General features: G+C 37.6%; 1 protein-coding gene across 1 annotated transcript; it reads left to right on the plus strand.

Moving 5' to 3' along the window:
• Positions 1-8631: 8631 nt before the first annotated feature.
• LOC103927702 (chromatin modification-related protein EAF1 B) lies at positions 8632-22440 on the plus strand. Its single transcript, XM_048573816.1, is given in 24 exon segments — positions 8632-9239; positions 10500-10689; positions 10779-10833; positions 10913-11010; positions 11119-12571; positions 12661-12780; positions 12877-13152; positions 13866-14057; positions 14461-14541; positions 14791-14848; positions 14936-15444; positions 15562-15615; positions 15872-15932; positions 16022-16218; positions 16314-16367; positions 16465-16545; positions 16671-16808; positions 16926-17042; positions 17817-17917; positions 18080-18286; positions 18409-18790; positions 19678-21180; positions 21182-21471; positions 21892-22440. Coding segments are annotated over 22 exon segments (6090 nt in total). The 5' UTR covers positions 8632-9239; positions 10500-10546; the 3' UTR covers positions 21392-21471; positions 21892-22440.
• Positions 22441-23077: the final 637 nt, after the last annotated feature.

The following is a 23077-nucleotide window of genomic DNA, read 5'->3' on the forward strand; positions in this document are numbered from 1 at the left end:
TGACCGTTTTCGTTACCTAGGATTTATCTTGCAAAAGAACGGAGAATTAGATGGAGACCTCAACCATAGAATACAAGCTGGATGGATGAAGTGGAAGAGTGCATCCGGCGTGTTGTGTAACCGCCGTATGCTACTGAAGCTCAAGGGAAAATTTTATAGGACGGTAATAAGGCCGGCAATGCTGTATGGCACAAAATGTTGGGCGGTGAAGCATCAACACGTACATAAATTGAGTGTAGCAGAGATGAGAATGCTTCGTTGGATGTGTGGGGCACACGAGAAAGGATAAGATTAGAAATGAGGATATCCGAGATAAAGTAGGAGTAGCCGAAATTGAAGGAAATATGAGAAAAAATCGGTTACGGTGGTTTCGACATATGCAAAGAAGGCTTACTGACACTCCAGTTAGAAGATGCGACTACGGGATAAAGGTCTAGGGCCGAACGGGTAGAGGAAGACCTAGGAAAACTTTGGAAGAGACTCTAAGAAAAGACTTAGAGTACTTGGATCTAACGGAGGACATGATACAGAACTGAGCGCAATGACGTACTAGGATTCATATAGCCGACCCCACTTAGGGCTGGTTTGGTATTGCTGTGCTTTGAAAAAAAAAAGCTGATTCTGCTGTGCTGTGAGAATAAGCAGCTGTGAAATAAAGCAGCAGAGTATTTGGTAAACTTTTTTGTAAAAGTGTTTTTGAAAAAAAAAAGCAGTATTATAGTGTTTGGTAAACTTTTATGTAAAACAGATATGAAAAAAAACCGATTTTTCAAAGCTGGGTTTTGCAGCTTCTTGTTTTTGGCTTTTTTTACCCAAAACTGTGAAAAAAAGCTGAAGCTGAATGTTTACTAAACACAAAAATAGCTCCCAATTTTTTTTGGTACCAATTTTTTTCAGAATTACTTCAGTACCAAACCAGGTCTTAGTGGGAAAAAACTTTATTGTTGTTGTTGTTATACTTTGTCGACATGTAAATAGATCATCTTTATTGCTCATCTTAACTTTATTTAAGAGCTCAAAAGTTGTAAGCTTTTCTCTTTTATTTTGTGTTTCATCACCTTTAATACAATATTTCAACTTGACTAATGTGTTTTGCCTTGTTTTTTTTTATTGAATTCTTTGGTAAAGTATCTTTTTGCCCAATAAACGAAGAAAAAAAGATGTCACTTCATGCAAAATTATGTAGTGGAACTACAAACTTTTTGATAATCTCACATGGAGGAGCAGTACTCGGATTTGACGCTAGAACAACCAGAAGCAATAATGGTTGCATAAGTGGAGAGGATCCTCGCGGGTCATTTTTGTAAGGATCTTAAAGATTCTCTAATCATATCTGTTCATCATATATTTTAAGATCAGTTTTTATCAGATACTGTTTATATTCAATTTTAAGTAAATAATTTATAATGATTTCTGAGCGCATGATGTACCAATCACATCTGTTTATCATATAATGTGTAGTCAGTTTTTGTCAGATACTTGTTTATATTCAATTTTAAATAAATAATTTATAATGATTTCTGAGCGCACAATATACGATGAACGGATGTGATCGGAGAATCTCCAAGATCCTCTTGGGCATAAGTAAACTAAATTTTCATTTTTTTTCTATTTTCTATTTATACGTCTGTAGTTCTTTCTTCTTTTTTTTTTTTTTTTTTTTTTGGAAAACCTCGACGGTACGAGGGAAATTTTATTGATAATGAAAAAATAAGTTACAACTAGTCATGAAGGATATAAACTTTACTCCTCAAAAAACAAAGACAATAAAAAGGAATATACGAAAAAGAAGAGGGGACATAAACCTTACCCTATACGAAAAAGAAGAGGGGACATAAACCTTACCTTTCTAGAAACAAAAAATGAGAATGAAATAAAGAAAAAAGGGGAGGAACATGAAACATAACCCCTCTAAAACCAAACCTAAAGGTCTAAACTTGCAAAACCAGTCAAACAACCCCATAAAGTTAGGAGAAAAAAAAAGAAAGTGAGACAAACCTAGATACCGACATGTACATTAATTTGAGAAGTCACTTTCCGAATATAAACAGTTTCTGTAGTTGTTATTTAGTGAATACACGTTCTCTCTATTTTCAGTTTCAGAAACAAAGACCAAATGTGAAAAATTAACTGAAACCTCACCCATCATTGTAACGATGACGGGGGTTCCAATGACGGGGAATGTCGTAAAATGCAAAAAAACTTGGAAATTCTTGAAGAATATATATTAGTGGACAATTTGCGAGAGCTTAAACATGTTATTCATGTTGCAGATAAGACTTGCGTATATACGCAATTTTTCAAGAACTACTATGACACTTAAGCTTATATAATGGTGGCATGCAGTTGGAGGTACATAAGTAACATGTTTAGGACCTTCCAATTTTACAATTGACATTGACACACTCTGACCGAAATCAAGGTGTGACATATTATCCTTCAAAATTTTCAAGCTTATTTGCAATTTACCACATTTCCGAGTACTGCTCCTTCATGTAATATTATCAAAAGGTTTAGAGAAAATTGTAGCAATGGTCTTTCAACTTTGACTCAATTAGAGTAATAATCTCTTAATTAAAAATTCAGGACTAATGGTCCATTAACTCATCAAAATATGCAACTATAGTCTTTTTCGTCAACTTTGCCAAAATAAGTCATGGTGTAAGGACAACTAATACAATTGGGTTAAAATTGAGGGATCGTTGCTACAATTTTTCTTATTTAGTTTTGCCCTTGGATTCAGTCTCACATGCATGGCGCGTAACTCATTTTGATGGAATTTCTAACGGAGTTGATGACAATGATCATAGTTGCATGTTTTGATGAGTTAAGAGACCTATGGTCATGAATTTTTAGTTAAGAAATCATTACTCCAATTTAATTAAAATTAAGAGACCATTGCTACAATTTCCTCAAATGTTTGTAGTTTCACCACAAAATTTTGCAAAGAAGATGCATTTTTTTTTTCTCTTTTTCTTTTGCCAATTTAATACTTCATTGAAAATCCAATAAAAGACAAGACAAAACACATAAACTAAGTTAAAATATTGAATTAGAGGCGAACGCACATAAAGAGAAAACCTTACAACTTTGAGCTCATAAAACAAATTAAGATGAGCAACAAAGCTGATCCATGTAGATGACTTGAAAAAGTACATATAACAATAAAAACATGGAACTTTCTCTAGAAATGTACGAGCAATTTTAGAAGGGGAAATCGAACTCAAAATCTCGAGTGCAAAGGGTGAACTCTCCTAACTAACCAAGAGAAATGCCCCTTGCAGATGGAACTAGAATATAAGGAAGTCCGTCAAGGCAAGAAAATGGCATCCATTGCATGACTGCAGTTTGAACATATCCAACTTGGGTATATTATTTTCATCCAGAATCCTTGAGGAAGTCGGTCAAGCCACAACACATGTAAATAGGTACCATCTCCAAAATTCAATTAGAAGTTGTCGTGTTGAATCACCACAACACCGTCTTCAGAAAGCAGTCCTCCTTTGCTAAAACGAGGTTTTAGAACTGCCAACCTTTTCACCCTATACAACCTGGTGAAGTATTTGGTAGCACTTAAAAGTTTAAAATAGTATTTGGTGAACTATTCAACGTAATTAAATAGTTTTGAATAACTTTACCATGAACGTTTTGCAAATGTTTCCACGAACTCTCTGAAAGTGTAATGATCTTGAAATTTCGTTCATACGTGTATTTAAAGTTCACCATTTGAGCTATCTACAAGAAATATTTACTCAATGAATTGCTTTCTGTAGGGTTTTATCGATCTTGTGTCGAGATTCTTGAGTATCTTCTATTTTTGTGTGGTATAATCGTTAAGTTTTCGAGTTTTATCAATCTTTGTGCGTTACTTTTTCATTTCTTGAACTAAAATTCACCTGTAAGTGTTGATTTCGACTCGGTCTTTTTGTGTCAAACAAAGCGACGACATCGATACCAATCGAGAGTGAAAATAGTGGACGACAGAGGTGGTGGAACTGGTAAACATGACGGACAGATATGGTGGAAGTCGAAAACTTGATGACTTGGAACTCAGATTAATGCCAAGTTCATCTGAGACCCACATTTAAGTTCCAAGAAAAGAAGTAAAGTTAAACAATTTTGGTAATTTTGAGAGCTTGAAGCAAAAAAATAAAAGTTCTGAGAAATGTTCTATCTTACGTTGGACTCGGGGAAGTGTATTCAGAAAATTAAAGATTAAAAAAAAAAATCAAAGAAATGTAGGCTATGTCGAGCATCTCGAATGAGAGTTCTTATTTAGGAACTCCCACCATCATATTTTAGATCATCTAGGAATTTAAAAGGAATATACTTGTCCCTAAAATAATATTAGCTTCAATGAGAATGTCCTTATAGTATAATCTTTAAGTTTATAAACTAAAAAATTAAAAATCATTGTCAGTTTCGCAGTCGTTGATCTAAACAGGAAAAAAAAAAAAAAAAAAAACCAAAAAGCTATCAAGATCATTGATTTCCCATCAATATACAAAAGAAAAAAAATTAGTGGGACCCATGCATGCAGCTACACAGCAATAGCAAGGAAGAATGAGGATCATCTCTGGGTCATCTTTGTGAAGATTTTAGGAATCCTCCAATCACATTGGTTTATCATATATCATGCAATCAGAAATCATTGTAATTTTTTTTATATTTAAGATTGAATATAAACAGTACCTGACGAAAAGTGACCACACGATGTACAATGAATGAACGTGATTGGATAATCCCTGAGATCCTCACAAAGAGGATCCTCGTTCGCAAAGAATAGCTACATGTGGGTGGGCCAAGTTTTATATTCAAAATGCCCCTAGGCTCCACCACTTTGGTCTTTATATTGTTTCGATTTGTGGGGACTTACCTCATGTATCCGGTGAGACACTATCCTTTAGGTACTCAATTTCTTATGCTAATTTAGTCAGTACTATCCAGTAACTATTTATCCTAAAAATGTACAAAATGCGGTTGTACCAGTTTAAACTTATGGTTGGACTAGCTTTACAAACCAAGTTCATCTCCCAACAAATGAAGAGTACGCTAATTGCCCCCAAACAACTTGGATAAATCTGTCATACCACTTCATGCTAAAGATCACAGTAGCAAACATAAAGGTTAGAGATCAAAAGTCACTGGATAGAACGTGATACAAGGATTGGGAGGGCAAAAATTTTCTCCTAATTACTTAGTAAGAGATAAAGAAGTTTTAAGAGAAATAAGTAGAAATGAAAGAGTAAGGTGGATAGTTAAGTTTTGGCTTATTAATCGATTTCCCTCTAAAACAGCCATTTAGTCTTATTTTACTCTATGAAACTTGTTTTGTCTCACTTCATTCCTTGAAAATTTCATCTCTGTCTCGTTTAGTCTCATTTCACTCTACGTTCGTCTATTTCATCAAATAGGCATTTTTAACAAACAATATTATCTACACTAAGAGGTGGAGGAGTAAGCTAAGTCTCATAATAGGCTAGCAATATTGTGGTTCAATTTCACCTTTGGTGATAATTCAACCTAATATCTCTTATCTACAAGTGAATTGGAATATCACTAGACTATAATACTAATGTGAAGAGGAATACCACTTATAATGAAACCTAAATCAGCTCGTCAAATAGACATTAAATTAAAGGGAAGTGAGGACATTTTATTTTTTACGCATGCAAAGATAAGTCCTATGCTTGACGATGTGGCACTTAGGTTAGGATTTTGGTTGATCACCCTATGTTTACTAGGCCAAATGTGAATTGTTGCGAGAAAAGAGGGGAAACAAACTAGGGTTAACTGAAAGAGGAGAGAGGAATTTAGACTTGTGAAATTGACAAAAATTGGGTGAAATAAAATTAAATGAGAAGAAAATGGCAATCTCTAGAGGCAAAGTAAGACAAAATAAATTTCAAAGTGCAAAATGAGATTAAATAATTTCAAGGGGCAAATCGATTAATAATCGTCAAGCTTTTACTTGGTGGTTATGATAACTTGCAAATGAGGAACACAAGTTGAAATCAGACTCCTTGGGTAGGAAAATTACCATCCACCCAAGAGTAATGAAAATGTTCTGTGTTTTAATTTTTTTTATATTTTATTTTATAGATTCAGATTAGTGATAATAAAGATGCTACTCTCATTGTCTTATTTTGTTTTAATTTTTGTTTTTATATTTTGTTTTATTGATTCACATTAGGGAATAATAAAGATGCTATTCTCATTATCTTGTTTTGACTTGTATTTTTGGATAATATTTGCATTTCTTACGGAGAATGTACATATTTCACTTCTTGTGATTAACATATCTTCAGTGTATAAATTTTATAATCAAAATTGTTTAATTTTTTAATATTTTATATAAAAATTATTCCTAAAAAGAATCATTCAAATTAGAGATTGTTTAGCCATGTAAATGAATCAAATAAATGGAAAGTTTCTTCATGGATATGTTAGTCAATTTGTTCATACATTTTGATGCATAAACAGTTCTCCAATTCGAATGATTTTATGTAAGGATGATCTTCAATGAAAAATTAAAAAATTGAATGATTCCAACTATAAAATATACGGTTAAGATAGGCTATTCACAATGTATAGGATATGTGCACTTCCTCTAGTCTTCTTGTAAAATACGTAAATGATAGTGTGTTACAATACATCTAAGAGTAGTAATTGAGCTGATATATTGAGTTGAAATTTCAGCATAAAAATGGGTGGTGCTACCCACACATCAATTTTTACTTCTCATTCATTCTCTTAATTTTTGACCATCGGATCTAATTGATTGAAAAAGATCAAAGAACAAAAATTAACAAAGAATGTGTGAGAGGTAAAACGAGTGTGTGTGACACATCCCGACCTACATCAAGGCATGTTGGCCATCACCGGTGATATCTAGCACGCCTTGATTTAGGTCAGGGTGTGTGAGTGTGGATAGGACCACCCCACCAAATATGCTACTGTATTTATTAGGCTAAAAGTTGTAATCATGCATTTTAAATTAGGAAACTGCCAACGACCTTCTTCAACCGTTTATAGATATCAACCTTTTAACAATATATATATATATATATATATTAAAATAAATTGCAATAGAATCTAGAATTATCAGATAATGTGGAAAGACCATTTACTTGCATTGAGGAAAAAATGCAGAGAGAGAGAGAGAGAGAGAGAGAGAGAGAGAGAGAGAGAGAGAGAGAGAGATTCAAAAAGTGTATAGCTTATTATTTTTGGGTTGAGAAATTTTATTTTATTTAAAAAATTATAATTGTAAGATAATGTCCAAAATAGTTGATTCCTAATCGAAACATGAGTCCAAAATAGTTGATTCCTAATCGAAACATGAGCATTAAGAAACAAAACAATGAATTATTAATTAAAATTATATAAATTTGAAGAAACTTATAAATACTGAAATAAAGAAATATTATAAAATCATTATATGATTCCATGAATGACCATAAATGGTCAGTTAAGAGTCGAAACATGAGTATCAAGAAACAAAATGAAATCTCTCAAGTTATGCATATTTGAAGAAGAATAATGCTAAGGAGACTATATTAGATAACCACATGGGTGTACAATCTTATGTGTCAAATGATGCATACAACCAACATCCAATCATATAGATTCATTAATTGACGTGTTATGTACATATCACTTACCACGTTAAATGACATACTTGTGACATCCCACATCGCTTAGGGGAGTGATCCTTATATGTATATCCCATCCCTACTTAGCACAAGGCCTTTTGGGAGCTCACTGGTTTCGGGTTCCGTAGGAACTCCGAAGTTAAGCGAGAAGGGGGCTAGAACAATCCCATGATGGGTGACCCACTGGAAGTTGCTCGTGAGTTCCCAAAAACAAAACCATGAAGGAATGATAAACCCAAAGCGGACAATATCGTGCTACGGTAGTGGAGTCGAGCCCGGGAAGTGGTCCCGTCCAGGCGGGGATGTGACAATTTGGTATCAGAGCCTAACCCCTGGTCGCATGTGTGCCGACGAGAACGTCGGGCCCCTAAGGGGGTGGATTGTGACATCCCACATCGCCCATAGGAGTGATCCTTATATGTATATCCCATCCCTACTTAGCACTAGGCCTTTTGGGAGCTCACTGGCTTCGGGTTCCGTAGGAATTCTGAAGTTAAGCGAGAAGGGGGCTAGAGCAATCCCACGATGGGTGACACACTGGGAATTTGCTTGTGAATTCTCAAAAACAAAACCGTAAGGGAATGGTAAGCCTAAAGCGGACAATATCGTGCTACGGTGGTGGAGCGGGCCCAGGAAGTGATTTGCCCCGGGCCAGGATGTGACATACTGATGTGGTACAAATATGTAATCTCCTTAACATTTCTTTTTGAAGAAGGTTATAAAGATATAAAAAATCTAGATACAATAAGACCAGTTAACAGATGACCAACATAGTCAATTTGCAAATCAAATGTGTGTAATATCAAATGGTCGTAAGCGGTTAATTCACAATCAAAACGTGTGTAACAAAAAAAAAATCTCAGTTAAATCTATACAAATTTGAAAAAATTCATGGTCACGTAAAAAAAAAAAAACATAAGATCTATCCTGAATTACCATAACAGTTAGTCACAATCGAAACATAAGTATCAATAAATAGAACAAAATCTAAGTTAAATTTATGTGAAATTGAGATGAAGAGATGAAAAAGAAATCAGTAGGACTATTTCCTTTTTAGTGATTAAAAATAAAAAAAAATAAAAAAAATAAAATTCATGTATTTGAATTTTGGCCTGTTTCTTCTTCCCCATCGAAACCTCAATCGAACTCGAAAAAATAAAAATTTGAAGGACGTAATAATAAAAAGCCCAAAATGTACGTCCAATTTCTCTAAAGCCCTCTTCGTTCGTGTTCGTCTTCTTCCCCCATGCGCACAGAGCCCACTATTCGCAGAGGTCGCATACTCCCCAAACTCTTCACCCCCAAATACGCAACGAAAACATCAATCCGAAAACCTAATTCCCAAAACCAGAAATCAATCACTCACAGATTGAGAGTTTTTCAGCTAGTCTAACCATCCATTCCATGGCTGACATTTGGAGAGAGGTGTTTTGTGCTAGGGCAAACTCCGTCCCGTTCCATTTCTGAGCTTTTTTTGTGTTTGTTCAAAACCCTAGGAGAGAGAAATTTCCCAAAATTGAAGTTCTCAGTGGCCTCAACGTCGTGCCCTAGCTCCCAATTTTGCTATCCTGTTCCCAATTTCAGGTATTTTTGCTGCTCTGCTCGTGTTAGGTTTTTGTCACGGTAACCCTAGAATTTTTGAAATTAGGCGTTTGCTTGGGGTTGAATGGAATTAGGGTTTCGCTCGTTAGGGCAATTTGTGGGGAGGTGTCTTTCGTTGTGATTGTGTAATGCATTGTGATTAAATGCTCGAGGGTTACTGTGTAAGTTTTGCTATCTGTGCGCTTATTGTTTTGATATGGGAATGAAGGCCAGAATTCGACGTGCACCACATGGGGAATCGAGTATGTACTTTCTTTGAGTTGTACGCTAGTGGCTTTGTAGCTTTAGTGGATGTAAATGGAAGTGCCCTGGGTGAATTCGAAGGAAATCATTGTCTGCAAGCATCTTGCATGCAGTTGTTGCTCAAAATCATAGCATTATTAGTATCGAATCATATATACGTACAGTATATTTTATGCAAGTAATGACTTACCATATTTCGGTCGTTGCTTTTTCATGTTCCTTTTTTTTGGCAGACCACAGTATTTCCTTTTCTATACTTAGCTGTTTGAACTAGGTTTCACCTGTTCAGTTGTTAGTGCTTGGTTTGAACCTGAAGACTTTCCACTCATGCAATGTGGCTGCTTATATTGCCCTTCAATTTTTAGCGTCTCGTGGATTTGATTTAATTGTGAAATGCTCTGCAGAATGAAACTACCATACATTGATATATATAAATTGTGGAAAATCATTTTTTGAAAGATGGGGAATGATGACTGTTTATGATCATCTTGAATTCACATACTTCCTTCCTCTTATTTTTTTTATGATTTTAAGTTCTTAAAATGCTTTTAATCCTTATTTCCTCCTACCACTCATTGATTTCCGGAAGGAGAGGAACTATAGTTAGATTTGGTCTAAGAAACCTGCAGTCATATTATGATGTTTCATATATACATTAGCTGATTATCATACCACTTCCTAAGCTTGTGTGTTGGGCTCCATATGAGTTTGACAATGTGCATATCTTTGTGTTTGTTTGTTTCTATTTTGATTTTGAGCTTTGTGTCCTTGCAAATCATGTTATACCTGTTTCTAGTTTTGTTTAGAAGAACATCATAACTCAAGACTGTTCAGATGCTTTTTAGTCGAATGTGGACATTTTCTCCTGGTTGCTTACGATGCAGCAATCCAAATTTAGTGAACTAAAGTTTATTTTTATTCCTTGTTTATCAGGTTCTCCTCTTTGTTTATAAATAGAAAATTACATAGTAAGTTCTGGATTCTTTTTTGTTTTTATAGACTTTGGATAAGATGGGAGATTAAAGATTGTGGGCATTAAGGTCGGAATGCATGGATGTAGCTCAGGATCTGCTCTCCTAGTAAATGCAGAGGTTGATTCCATGGGTGGAGTGGTTGACAGTGGAGTTGGTATTGGTTTGAAAACCTCTCCACGCCGAGCAGCAATTGAGAAGGCCCAAGCAGAGCTTAGGTTTGCTTTCTCTTCTTCTTTAACTTCTACATTTGGATATTTTCATGTCTGCATGTAGTATACAATGAACTGTTATTTTCTGATAACAGGCAGGAGTATGATGTGAGGGAGGAAAGAAGAAGGGAGCTAGAATTTCTTGAGAAAGTATGGAAATTTAATCTCAGGGTGCTGATTTATTTTTGGCTTCTTCATGTACTGATTATCACAATTTAATGACTTTCAGGGTGGCAATCCTTTGGACTTCAAGATTGGGAATGGAGCTTCTGTTAGTGTCCAGTCTACTTCACTCACTGATCAGCATCCAGAACAGTTTGTAACCAGGTTTTTTTTTTTTTTCTTTGCTTGTTCATAAATGGGTTGTTGATGATTTTTTGTCAAGTGGCTAATTCTCTTCATTTTTCCTTCCTTATGTTGTGGTTGTGGTTTCAGTGAAGCAAAAGGTAGTTTTGCGTTGACTACATCACCACATGGGGACTCTGTTGAAAGTAGCGGTCGACCAGAGGTTCCTACACTTTGTGAACCCAATAGCGCTGATAATCTCTTACTATTTGATGGCGGCAGTGATGCTCCTGAAGGGGAAATGAATTCTGTGCGTCTTAGTAGAAGGAATAACAAAGGTCCATCAGAACAGTTTTCCCAGATGGATGGGACTCAAAACCCCAAGGAATCAGAAGACTCGACTATTTTCCGTCCATATGCTCGAAGGAACAGGTCTAGACCAAATCATGATGGCCCTCGATCAAATTCAGTAGATATACAGGGTCGTGGTGGTCAGGGATCTTCTTTACCTGCCCGTGGGGTGTCAAAGGATCCTAAGAGGCCGATATCTGAAACAAACAACCAAAGGGACCAGAATATACCTTCTGGTGCTAACCTAAAGTATGCGAGTTCAAATGGTGATATTCTTCCCAAGATTGTAACTTCTGATAATCAGTTCGATATGGCCTTGGAGGGGGTGCAAACCCCCGACGTAATTACTAGTCCAATGAAAGATGGATCTCAAAACAAATTGGATGTTACACCTCTTAATAGTTTGAGGGATAGCCAGCGTAGTGAACCATCTCAGATTGATGCTCAGGAAACCCCCATTGATGTTGTTTCTGAGAGATCTGATGTTGCAGAAAGGAAACTACTAGCATCATCCGTCCTTGAGTGTCCTCCCTGTGATGCTACAACAAAGACTGAAAATGAACTTAGTTCGGTGCAGGTCAATGGGTTTAACAATTTAAATAGAGAGAGTAAAAGTGTGCCACATGAAGGTCAAATTAGCAGTGCAGCTCTAAGCACGAAGGGTTTAGATTCAGAGTCTTCTTGCACCCAAACTAGTGTAGGATTAGATGTAAATAATGATAGCGACATGTGTACTACTACAAGGAACGCTGATAATAGAAATATTATCGAATCATCAGGTGTGGATGGGACACAAAATCCAGCTGGTGGCTTAATGGTACAAGAAGATAAGGAAACCAAAGCTGTTGATAGTGGTGCTATTGTTAATGATAATCAGGCTTCTGTTTGTCAAAACAACGCTGGGAATAGGGAAGTCAAAGTTGAGGGAGACATAAGTGAAAGCATATCTGAGTTGCATAATGAAGTTAAGTTCCAATCAAATGTTGAGGGAGAACAACCAAGTGACCCTTTTATGTCAGAAGCTGATAAGGTGGATGTAGCTTTGGATAATAGTTCCAACATCAACAAAGAGAACTTTTGCACTGGCATATCCCAGGGTCCTCAAGATTCATCAATGCATGTGGTTACTGAGACTGCGTTGTCAGGGAGAGATACTGCTGCTGGTTCTGACTGTCTGACTCCTGGAGTTTACTTGAAGGTGATAGACAAGTCACAAGAAGATTCTATTCTGGAAGAGGCTCGAATGATAGAGGTTATTTCCTGTTTCCCTGCAATTTATGATGTCTAATGTTACAAACTTTGAAGGAGCCTTTTACTTACCTTATCATTTGCAATAATCAGGCTAAGCGTAAGAGGATTGCTGAATTATCAGTTCGTTCTTTACCATCGGAGAATCGCCGAAAGTCTCAGTGGGATTTTGTCCTCGAGGAAATGGCTTGGTTGGCAAATGATTTTGCGCAGGTATGATATGATTACATATTGTGGAAACTAACTAATATTAATGTCTGTAGTTTTTAGTTTCGTAAACATTTTTGTTCATTTATTCTGTGTTTATAGGAACGTCTTTGGAAGCTTACTGCCGCTGCGCAAATATGTCATCGTGCTGCTTTTGCTTCTCGGTTGAAAATTGAATCCCAACATCAGCATTGGGAGCTAACAAAAGTGGCTCATGACCTGGCAAAGGCTGTCAACCAATTTTGGGTTTCAGCTGAGACCCTTTTGAAGGGTGATGATTCAAGCTCTTGTCAAAAGGACTGTAACTACAATTTGGTTGAATCAATGAGGATTGAAAGGAACGAAACTTCCAAAGACAAGAATGGGGAACCTAATATGGTATTGGTCATTTTTCTGGACCTTTCTTTCAATGGTTTTTACTTTTGGTCAATTTAGTGATAGTAATCACATGCTATGTATGTGCTTTGTTTCCTTTACTTTTAGCATCTGATAACTGTTTAATTATTGGTCCATGTCTGATAGTCAATTTTGTCGTGATAGACACCTTTGGTGGTCACTTTTTCCATTTGCACTTTTAGATTACCTTATAAGCTAATTTATTATTAGTTGAAGAGAGAGAGTTTATGCCATTAGAAAATACACTGTCACCTTAAGCATGGGTCAGATTAATTATTTCCCATGCTCAAGGTGATTTTGAACTTACAGAACTAGAGAGGCTTGTCGGAGTTCTTGATGCATACAATTCTCTTCTTTATGCATAATGCCCTTAAATAAATGATTGGAGTTATGCTAAGTTTATAGTTTCAAAGAGGGTCGCAAATTGCTTTAGAATTCTCTAGGAATGAGTACTCACATGGATGTTTGAATTTGAGTAATGTAATATTCTTTTGCCTATTTTAGGCGGGAATGAATTCTCTAAATTTTGAGATGCACCTTCTGGTTCTTTGCATAAAGTTGCTTTCATTTGCTGAAAAACTTGTTTCATGTGTTCGTTTTTTGTATCCATTGATATTGTGCTTATAGCCAGAGGATGCAATAACTTTTGTCTAACAATGTATGTACTATATGTTCTAAATAATGGTCATGGGCAGGAGCCAATCAAAGATTTGGAGCCACAGCATCCCCAAAAAGATCTTTCACTTTCAGTGCAGGGATATGCAGTGAGATTTTTGAAGTATAACAACTCTCTGCGTCCTGGCCTTCAAGCACAAGCACCTCCTACTCCTGAGAGAATTTCTGATTTAGGCATTACAGAAATGTCGTGGGAGGATCATCTTACAGAGGTATGGTCAAGTTCTTGATGATTATTTTTGTTGGCGAAGTTATCTATAATGACATTGGCCCTACCCAACCTCTCTCTCTCTCTCTCTCTCTCTCTATTACCTATCTATCTCACATATACACCCACTCACACGAAGGTAATTGTTAACTATTATAACATAGAAATTATTAGGTGACCGCCCTTCAGAATCCCTTGTGTTGTATCTTTAAGGGTTAACTCTCGCCTGCCTTTTAATATATTTTTGTATAAATATGTTATATAAAATTTATACATTTGCAACCATAGGGACTTATATCTCGAACATGGTAGAGGCAAGCTAACTACCCAAATCACCAGGGCAACCTGAATTCTATACGTGGCTTTTTATTGTTTGTTTCTTAAAAACTGAGTTTTTGTTTTTGCAGGAAAACCTCTTTTATGCAGTTCCCTCTGGTGCAGTGGAAACCTATAGAAAATCAATTGAATCTCATTTGGTTCAGTTTGAGGTAAATGCACCACACACCAGTGTTAATGATTAGGTGCTTCCTGTCTCTGGTTTCTCCAAGGATTCATCACATTTTAAAAGGAGAATATGGGGAATCAAATTCCAATGTGAATTGTTTACTCGTGTATATATTGGTTATCACAGGAAGGAATTTTTTTGTTTATATTATGCCTCTTACATAATTGATTTGGTAACTCTTTGAATTCAATTTGGTTTATTCTTGCTGATTTAGCAACCTGCCAAATTTCAGAGAACTGTCAGTAGCATGCAAGAGGAGGTTGAGACATCTATGTACGATGCAGGAGCGGGTACAAACTCAAGACTGTTTTTGTATAACTAAATTGAGTTCATGTTTGTTTAATTTGTGCTTACTAAGTCGTTATATTCAATCTCAGAGTTTGGTTTTCAAGAGACTGCATATGATGAGGATGAAGGAGAAACAAGCACCTATTATTTGCCTGGAGCATTTGAAGGTAGCAGGTCATTAAAATCTAACCAGAAGAAACGAAGGAACTTGAAGTTACATGCTTCTAGGTCATATGAAGGAGCTGATCTGCCTTACGGGAACTGCACGACTGCAACTCAGGAGTCCATGTTGATGGGGAAAAGGCCTGCTAGTCTCAATGTTGGTTCAATTCCAACAAAACGCATGCGCACTGCTTCCAGGCAGAGGGTCGTTAGTCCATTTGGTGCTGGGCCTGCTGGGAATGTTCAGGCCCCGAATAAGACAGATGCTTCAAGTGGTGATACTAATTCTTTTCAGGATGATCAGAGTACTTTACATGGTGGATCTCAGTTCCAGAAAAGTATGGAGGTTGAGTCTCTTGGGGACTTTGAAAAGCAGTTACCATATGACTATGCAGAAACATCAATGAAGCCTAAAAAGAAGAAGGCCAAACATCTGGTACATGAAGTACTCATATTTCAAGTGGACTGACTTATCCATGGAATAATATGGAAGGTTCTTTAGTTCTTTTACCTTGATCACTGGCTAAGCTTATTGTATTCTTTATGGTTGCAGGGTTCTACCTATGATCCAGGATGGCAACTGGAATCTGCTATCCTGAACGAACAGGTAATTAGTAACATTGTTAGATATGATCTGGGTCTGCCATGCTTAATAATTTTCTCTTTTTTATTTTTAATTTTTTCCACTTGTATATTATTCTTTTAGATTGTGTTTTATATTTCTATGCAATTTCTTATTTTGCAAGCTTGAATTTCAATTCATGTAGTTTAAATTTCATTCTCCCTCAAATTAAGTGTTGCATTGAGTCCTGTGAACTATATTCTGAAGTGGTAATCAAATAACTGACGGTGTCTTGAATTAGCAGAGGGATCATTCCAAAAAGGGATTGGAGGGTCATCATTTTGATTCCAATGGAACAATTGGTACCTGTCTTCACTTGGATATTTGTTTTAGCCTTTGATTTGAAATGCTATGGAACTCTCATTTATGTATTCAACTGTGTACTCTGCAGGTTTATATGGGCAACATACAGCCAAGAAGCCAAAGATATTAAAGCAATCTCTAGATAATACTTATGACAGTATTACTCCAATGCCTGGGTCCAATCCTTCTCCAGTGGCATCCCAAATGAGTAATATGTCCAATACCAGTAAATTTATTAAGTTGATTGGTGGTCGAGATAGGGGACGGAAAACTAAATCACTAAAGGTAACTCTTTGTTGATATCCTGTTTGACGGAAAAAAAAAAAAAAACCCTTTTACTTACGTCTTATAGCGTGAATGTGAATGCAAACTTTTTGCAGATGTCTGCTGGGCAGCCAGGTTCTGGAGGTCCATGGTCCCTTTTTGAAGATCAGGTTAATATGTCATTATTAATTTTATCAAATTGTTCTCTCTTCAGATGTTGTAGACTTGCCAATAACTGAACAAGATTTACTGATTTTGTTACCTTAGGCACTTGTTGTTCTTGTACATGATATGGGCCCAAATTGGGAACTCATAAGTGATGCAATCAACAGCACACTGCACTTGAAGGTTAGCGTTATTGCTGGTGCACCTTATGCTTATTGTCTATTGTGAGGATGATCTATGTGCATTTGAAGTGTTGGTTTTCATAGTCTATGTCTTGGGTGTTGCTCTTATGACTTTGTACCATGCAGTGTATTTTTCGCAAGCCTAAAGAGTGCAAGGAGCGTCACAAAATATTAATGGATATGAATTCTGGTGATGGGGCTGATAGTGCTGAAGATTCGGGATCTTCTCAGCCTTATCCATCTACAATACCGGGCATTCCGAAGGCAAGAGTGTGTCCGTTAAAGTGCTCCTTTTAAGCTATTAAGTTGACATGAAAAACGTACATCTATCAGTGTATTTCGACTTACTTTTGTTGGTTGGTGTTTCTGTATTTCATGCAGGGCAGTGCCAGGCAATTATTTCAACGCTTGCAAGAGCCCATGGAAGAGGATGTTCTCAAGTCTCATTTTGAGAAAATAATTAAGATTGGTCAGAAGCATCATTATCGGAGGAGTCAGGTTAGTGAAAATAAGCATAGAGTTGCTGAGCACAGTGCAGATCTTGCAGTGGCCCAATTTTGATTGATATTGTTGTCAATGTTTCTGCAGCTAGACCATCCTTATGATCACAAATATTAGACCTTCCTACTTACGAAAAATCATTTTACAGTGATTAATGCTGGACCTTACGGTTATTACATGCTACACTTGAGATGCCAATCCTTTTAGTTCTGTGATCTGACCCGTTGTTTTTTAATATTGTCATCCAGTAAAACTGACGATTTTGATTCATAGGATTTTAAAGGTTTTCGTAAATTGTAATATTCAGCTGTACCTTAACACCTTAAACCCAAAACATTGAGTGTTGTCAATTTTGTGTTAGTGATCCTAGTTGGAATTAAATGGATTGTCGACCTCACTCCAAATACATGTGAGATAAAGGTAGTTCAGTTCATCTGAAATAAATTATTGCTTAGATGCTCACGAGAATGGACGATACATGGTGGTTGGGATCTGAAAGCAATTTAATTACCTGTCTTTCTCTTATATTTCAGTTCAACTGAAATAAATATTGTATATAGTAATTCATTTGAATTTTTTACCCCACTATCTCCCACTTCCTACTTTTTATCTTTATTATTTACTACAATAAGTTAATAACTCTCAAAATCCAATAAAAATTTAATAAAAAACAAATCCTCCCATGCATTGCATGTGTGGAAGTTAATAGTGTATATTACTGGAACTCCTTCCTGAATCCTGACAATAACTTGTGATTGTGTATTTTTGAAGAATGATAACCAGGATCTGAAACAAGTAACGACTGTCCACAATTCTCATGTTATGGCCCTTTCCCAAGTCTGTCCAAATAACTTGAATGGAGGTGTTCTAACGTAAGTTCTTGTTCTTGCATGTCAACAATAGTCTGCTATTCCATGTTAATCATCTATCCATCTTTGTTAGTATGTTATCATATCCTTTTTGCTTTTCCGTGTTCGTGTACTTCTTTTCCGTCTATGATTCTGCATAATATAAGTATTTGAATTTGTGTGAAGTCCCCTGGATTTGTGTGATACCACTTCATCAAGCTCAGATGTCCTTGGGTACCAAGGCTCTCATTCTAGTGGTTTAGCAATGTCAAATCAGGGTGGGATGGCGTCACTACTTCCTTCAGGGGCAAATGTCTCAATACAGGGATCTTCTGGTATGGTTCTTGGAAGCAACTTGCCATCCCCGTCTGGTCCACTCAGTGCCAACGTCAGGTAGTGTGTTTCTATCGGTTGAGATGTTATTGTCTCTTTGGTGTACACTATCTTTGTAAAATTCTTCAGGCATGCTTTTGATTTATTTGTCAATCCTATGTATCTCATTATTCATGGTACAGAGATGGTAGATACAGTAGTCCAAGAACATCTTCATTGCCTGTCGACGAGCAGCAAAGAATGCAGCACTACAATCAAATGTTGTCAGGTAGAAACATTCAGCAGTCTGGCTTGTCTGTGCCTGGAGCTCTTCCAGGAACTGATCGTGGAGTTCGTATAGTTCCTGGTGGAAATGGTATGGGCATGATGTGTGGGATGAACAGAGGCATGCCAACGTCAAGGCCAGGGTTTCAGGGGATGACTTCACCATCTATGCTAAATTCTGGGAGTATGCTTTCATCCAGTATGGTGGGGATACCAAGCCCTGTAAATATGCACTCTGGAGCTGGTTCTGGTCAGGGAAACTTGATGATAAGACCCCGTGATGCTTTGCATATGATGCGGGTGAGTTGTTGACGCACCTACATTGTTTTAGAGTTTAGACACAGATTTAATTCTGTGCTGGTAGCTTTTGGAATGTTGCTATGTGTGATTCCTAATTTAAATTCCAAAGATAATATCAAATGGTTCATAGCATATGATTCCTTTATCCTCAAGGATTTATTTTTTTGCAGGTTGGGGTCAAATGTGCCCAACTTGCAAGTTGCAACAGTGTTTGTTAACTGCATTCATTTTTTTAGTTTGATTATTTTTCTCCAGTTTCTTCTGCCACTCTGGGAGTGCTAACTGCGAAGTGGAAGAAGAAAGGCTAAAGTTGAATGTGCCTAGTTGCATAGTGTCAACCATCTTCATTAGTTTTATCTTATTGTTTTATTACTCTTTTTCTTCCACTACTTTTGGGGTGGAAAGAGGGGGAAGGGGGAGGTATGTCCTTGGGGTATTTAATGTTGGTTACTTTTGAATGTCCTTGGGGTATTTACTGTTGGTTACTTTCGATCTGTTGGTTTCCTCCCTCATGTCAGGCTTTTCTTTTGTATCAAAATGCGTCATGAAGTTTGAAATTGTGGCATGTGTATATTTAATTCTTTAGGTTTTTAGTTTCCTGGATCAAAAGTTAAAGCCTCAGTCCTCACTTCACCCTCATTAAGCTTCTATTTGCAGGGCTGGAGATGAACTTCTTTTCACACTAAATTTGATTATCTAGTGTTACACTTAGAACAATCACTTGTCATTTCACTGCTTTTCTAGGTTGCCGTTCTTGGTAGACACGTTTGACGAGAAGATTTGATTATTTCCTTTCCTTTCTCAATAGTCACTGTTTTTTCGCTTGTAATTGTCCCAATCCACCAAGGTTTTCTGTTTACTTGACTATTGAGGTTTTTTTGTCATAGCCTGGCCATAATCCGGAGCATCAAAGGCAACTTATGGTTCCAGAACTTCAAATGCAGGTCACGCAAGGGAATGGCCAAGGTGTTGCTCCATTCAATGTGCTGAGTTCTGGTTTTCCTAATCAGACAACTCTGCCATCTTCTCAAACATATCCAGGCCATACTCACCAGCAGCATCAGATATCCCCGCAACAGTCCCATGCACTCAGCAACCCTCATAACCCTCATCTTCAAGGCCCGAATCATGCTACGGGGCCGCAGCAGCAAGCCTATGCCAACCGTGTTGTGAAAGATAGGCAGTCGCAACAGCGGTATTTGCAGCAACAGCAACAGTTTTCTGCATCTAATTCTTTGGTGCCACACATCCAGACGCAGGCTCAACTTCCCATGTCATCAACTTTGCAAAATAGTTCCCAACTTCAGTTGCAAAATTCACCTCACCCGGTACCTATGTCCCCTATGACACCATCCTCCCCAAGGACTCCCGTGTCATCCCAGCACCAGCAGAAACATCATCTGCCATCCCATGGCCTTAGCCGGAATCCTGGTGCTAGTGGGATGGCCAATCAGATGGGGAAGCAACGACAAAGACAACCACAGCAGCACCATCTTCAACAATCTAATAGGCACCACCCTCAACAGCGGCAACTTACGCAGTCTCAGCAGCAGGCTAAACCTTCGAAGGGAATGGGAAGAGGCAATTCAATGGTGCATCAGAACCTCTCCATTGATCCTGCAAACCTCTCTATTGATCCTTCTCAACTTAATGGGCTTATGCCTCCAGGAAGCCAAGCTCTTGAGAAAGGAGAACAAATCATGCAGTTGATGCAAGGTCAAGGTGCATATTCTGGGTCTGGCCTTAATCCAGTAACATCAAAACCATTGGTCCCCCAATCAGCAAACCATTCTCAGTTGCAGCAAAAGTTACTTTCTAGTGCATCGACCCCTTCATCAAACCAACTCCAGCAAATGCCTTCTCATTCTGATAATATCACTCAAGGCCAGGTTCCACCAGTTTCTTCTAGTCATATGATATCTGCTTCACATCAAACTGGCTCTCCATCAGGTATGGCTTCCAACCACCAGCAAGTGCAGCCGCAGTCACAGCCACAGCCACAGCCACAGCAACAACAAAAGCAAGCTAATCAAACTCAGCCTTATGTTCAGAGAGTTGGGCAGCACAATCGCCAAGTGAACTCGGAGATTCCAAATAAGTCTGAAAATGATGCAACTCAAGCTGATGAGCAGCCTGTAAATGGTGTTTCGCAGGTGGGTGTGAGCATGGTTATTCCTCAGTCCTGTACTGATTCATCTAGTGTAGTGCCATCATCAGAAGCAGTTTATGATGCTAACATGCCAAATTCAACCGCTCAAGTGGGTCCTGTTGGGAGCCTTGCACAAACTAATACTTCTGGGAATGTGCCTGGGCCACCTATCAGTCAAGGGTTAGGCCCAAGAAAGTTATCTGGTAACTTGCTCTCTCATGGACATAATGTTGGAGCACAGATGGCAGCAGCAGCAGCTACTGCAGCGGTCTCCTTCACTGCCATCCCCATCCCAACAACAGTACCAGCAACAAGAACAACAGCAGCAGCAGGAACAAGAGCCACCCCATCATCAACTGACTCTGCAACAGCAGTCTCATCAGCAAATGCAGCATCTGCAAGCAGGGCAAGGAAGTTTGTATATGATGTCTGGTAATTCAACACCAGAATGAATGATTCTAAGGAATTGAGCAGCTGCAGCAACCGTTCCTGCCTGGTTGGGTCCGCATGCCCTTGGTACAGCGATGTACAGGTAGTTGCTATTCTTTAATTCCACAAGATGGATATAACATGATATGGCTTTGCATAAACTTGAATGTTTCATCAACATCATCAGAAAGCTATTCTTCAGCTTATTAGTTCTCAAATACTCCCAAACCTTTTCTGTTTGAAGTGAATTATACTGATGAAGCATGCATTACTTCTACTCTCTTAAAAACAAAATTGCAGTGCTTTTCCCTTTTTGTTGTCTTATTGTCTTTCTCAGTAGTAGGATCTGTCTTCCACTTCACCATTGCTGAGTATTGCTTTGGTGCTCGACTGCTAGTTCATATTTTATTTTTTGCGCAAATACTGTCTGAGTTGTCTAATTTTTTATTTTTCATTTCTGTGAGTCAAAGGAGCTATTTCAATCATAAAACGTATCTGATTTGAGTTTGGGGTTTAATGCCAGATGAAGCTGATTATTCGACAAGGGCATATTGACAGGAAGAGGGTTGGTCATCATATTTGCAGGTTTTGTGAAAAATGTAGCTGGACCAGCGAAGTGACGTTGCAAGGCATAAGGCATTTTGCTTTTGTTTATGGAAACCATGTAAATTACCACTGGGCTAGAGTTCTGGGAAGATAGAGACCGATATAGAGGTACGTGTACAGGGGTTTTTATCTTTCCATTTCTAGTACCTGTCGTTTTTCTTCCAATTTTTTCTTTATTTTTCTTGGTCTCCCAGCATATTTGTCGAGGGACCTTATTTATTTTTGGCCCGGTAGATTAGTGCATGCATTATTACCCTTTTTCAGATCGAAGGGTGTTGCAATCATTTTTATGGGCAAAAAAGCTTTTTGCAAATCTTGTGAATATTAGAGATGGCTGGGGTAATACCTCGGCCAGTGGGATTAGAACAATCAACATCTGTCAATGCCATGTCTGCCCCTCGAACTATTGTAACTTGTAACGGTTCGCAGTTTTATAATGCAAAGAGTCCTGATAGCTGTTCATCCACATCTGGTGTTTGTTAAAGCCAACAGCATCTGCAATGCATAATATTTTCTGCTTTGAACTTTGTGTTGGGAGCTCCAGGCTAAGAAAGAAAAAGAATACTAATGTTGGGGGGAAGTCGGGTGCCGTTGTATCCTCGTGTATGATCTGCGGTTACAAATTTGGACTCTTGTTTCCTGTCCTTAATTTTGATAATCTCTGGAATGTGTAACTTGTATCATTAGATTCTTTATCTTGGAGATTAGCCTTTGATAGTTCCGTTTGTATATATCTTGGAGAGGATACTCGTAAGTAGATACATTACATTTGTTCCTTTATTTTTGGAATCGTTGGACGGTGGCACGACGCATGGAAGAGTTAAAGATGTGAGACGCTCCCCATTCCCAGCCCGGGCAGGGGTGGCGCGGGGAGTGGAAGTGCCTCACCAACAAATTCAGACAGCACTGTAATGTCATTTGGTATGATTTAGAGATCGTCTTCTTTCATCGAAATCTTGTGTTGTGAAGGATCAAAACCACACTTCTTTAATTTTTGGAGATTGTGGTCGTAGTGAAAAAACAAAGAATGCGAAAGGAAAACGTTGGTTAACGGACATTGCACTAGTCATCGGTCAGAATTCAATCCCGATGCGTTCAAATCT

The sequence above is a fragment of a genome, unplaced genomic scaffold, assembly GCF_019419815.1.
Source record: "Pyrus x bretschneideri cultivar Hongxiangsu unplaced genomic scaffold, Pyrus_bretschneideri_v1 Contig7, whole genome shotgun sequence".
NCBI classification, from domain to species: Eukaryota; Viridiplantae; Streptophyta; class Magnoliopsida; order Rosales; family Rosaceae; genus Pyrus; species Pyrus x bretschneideri.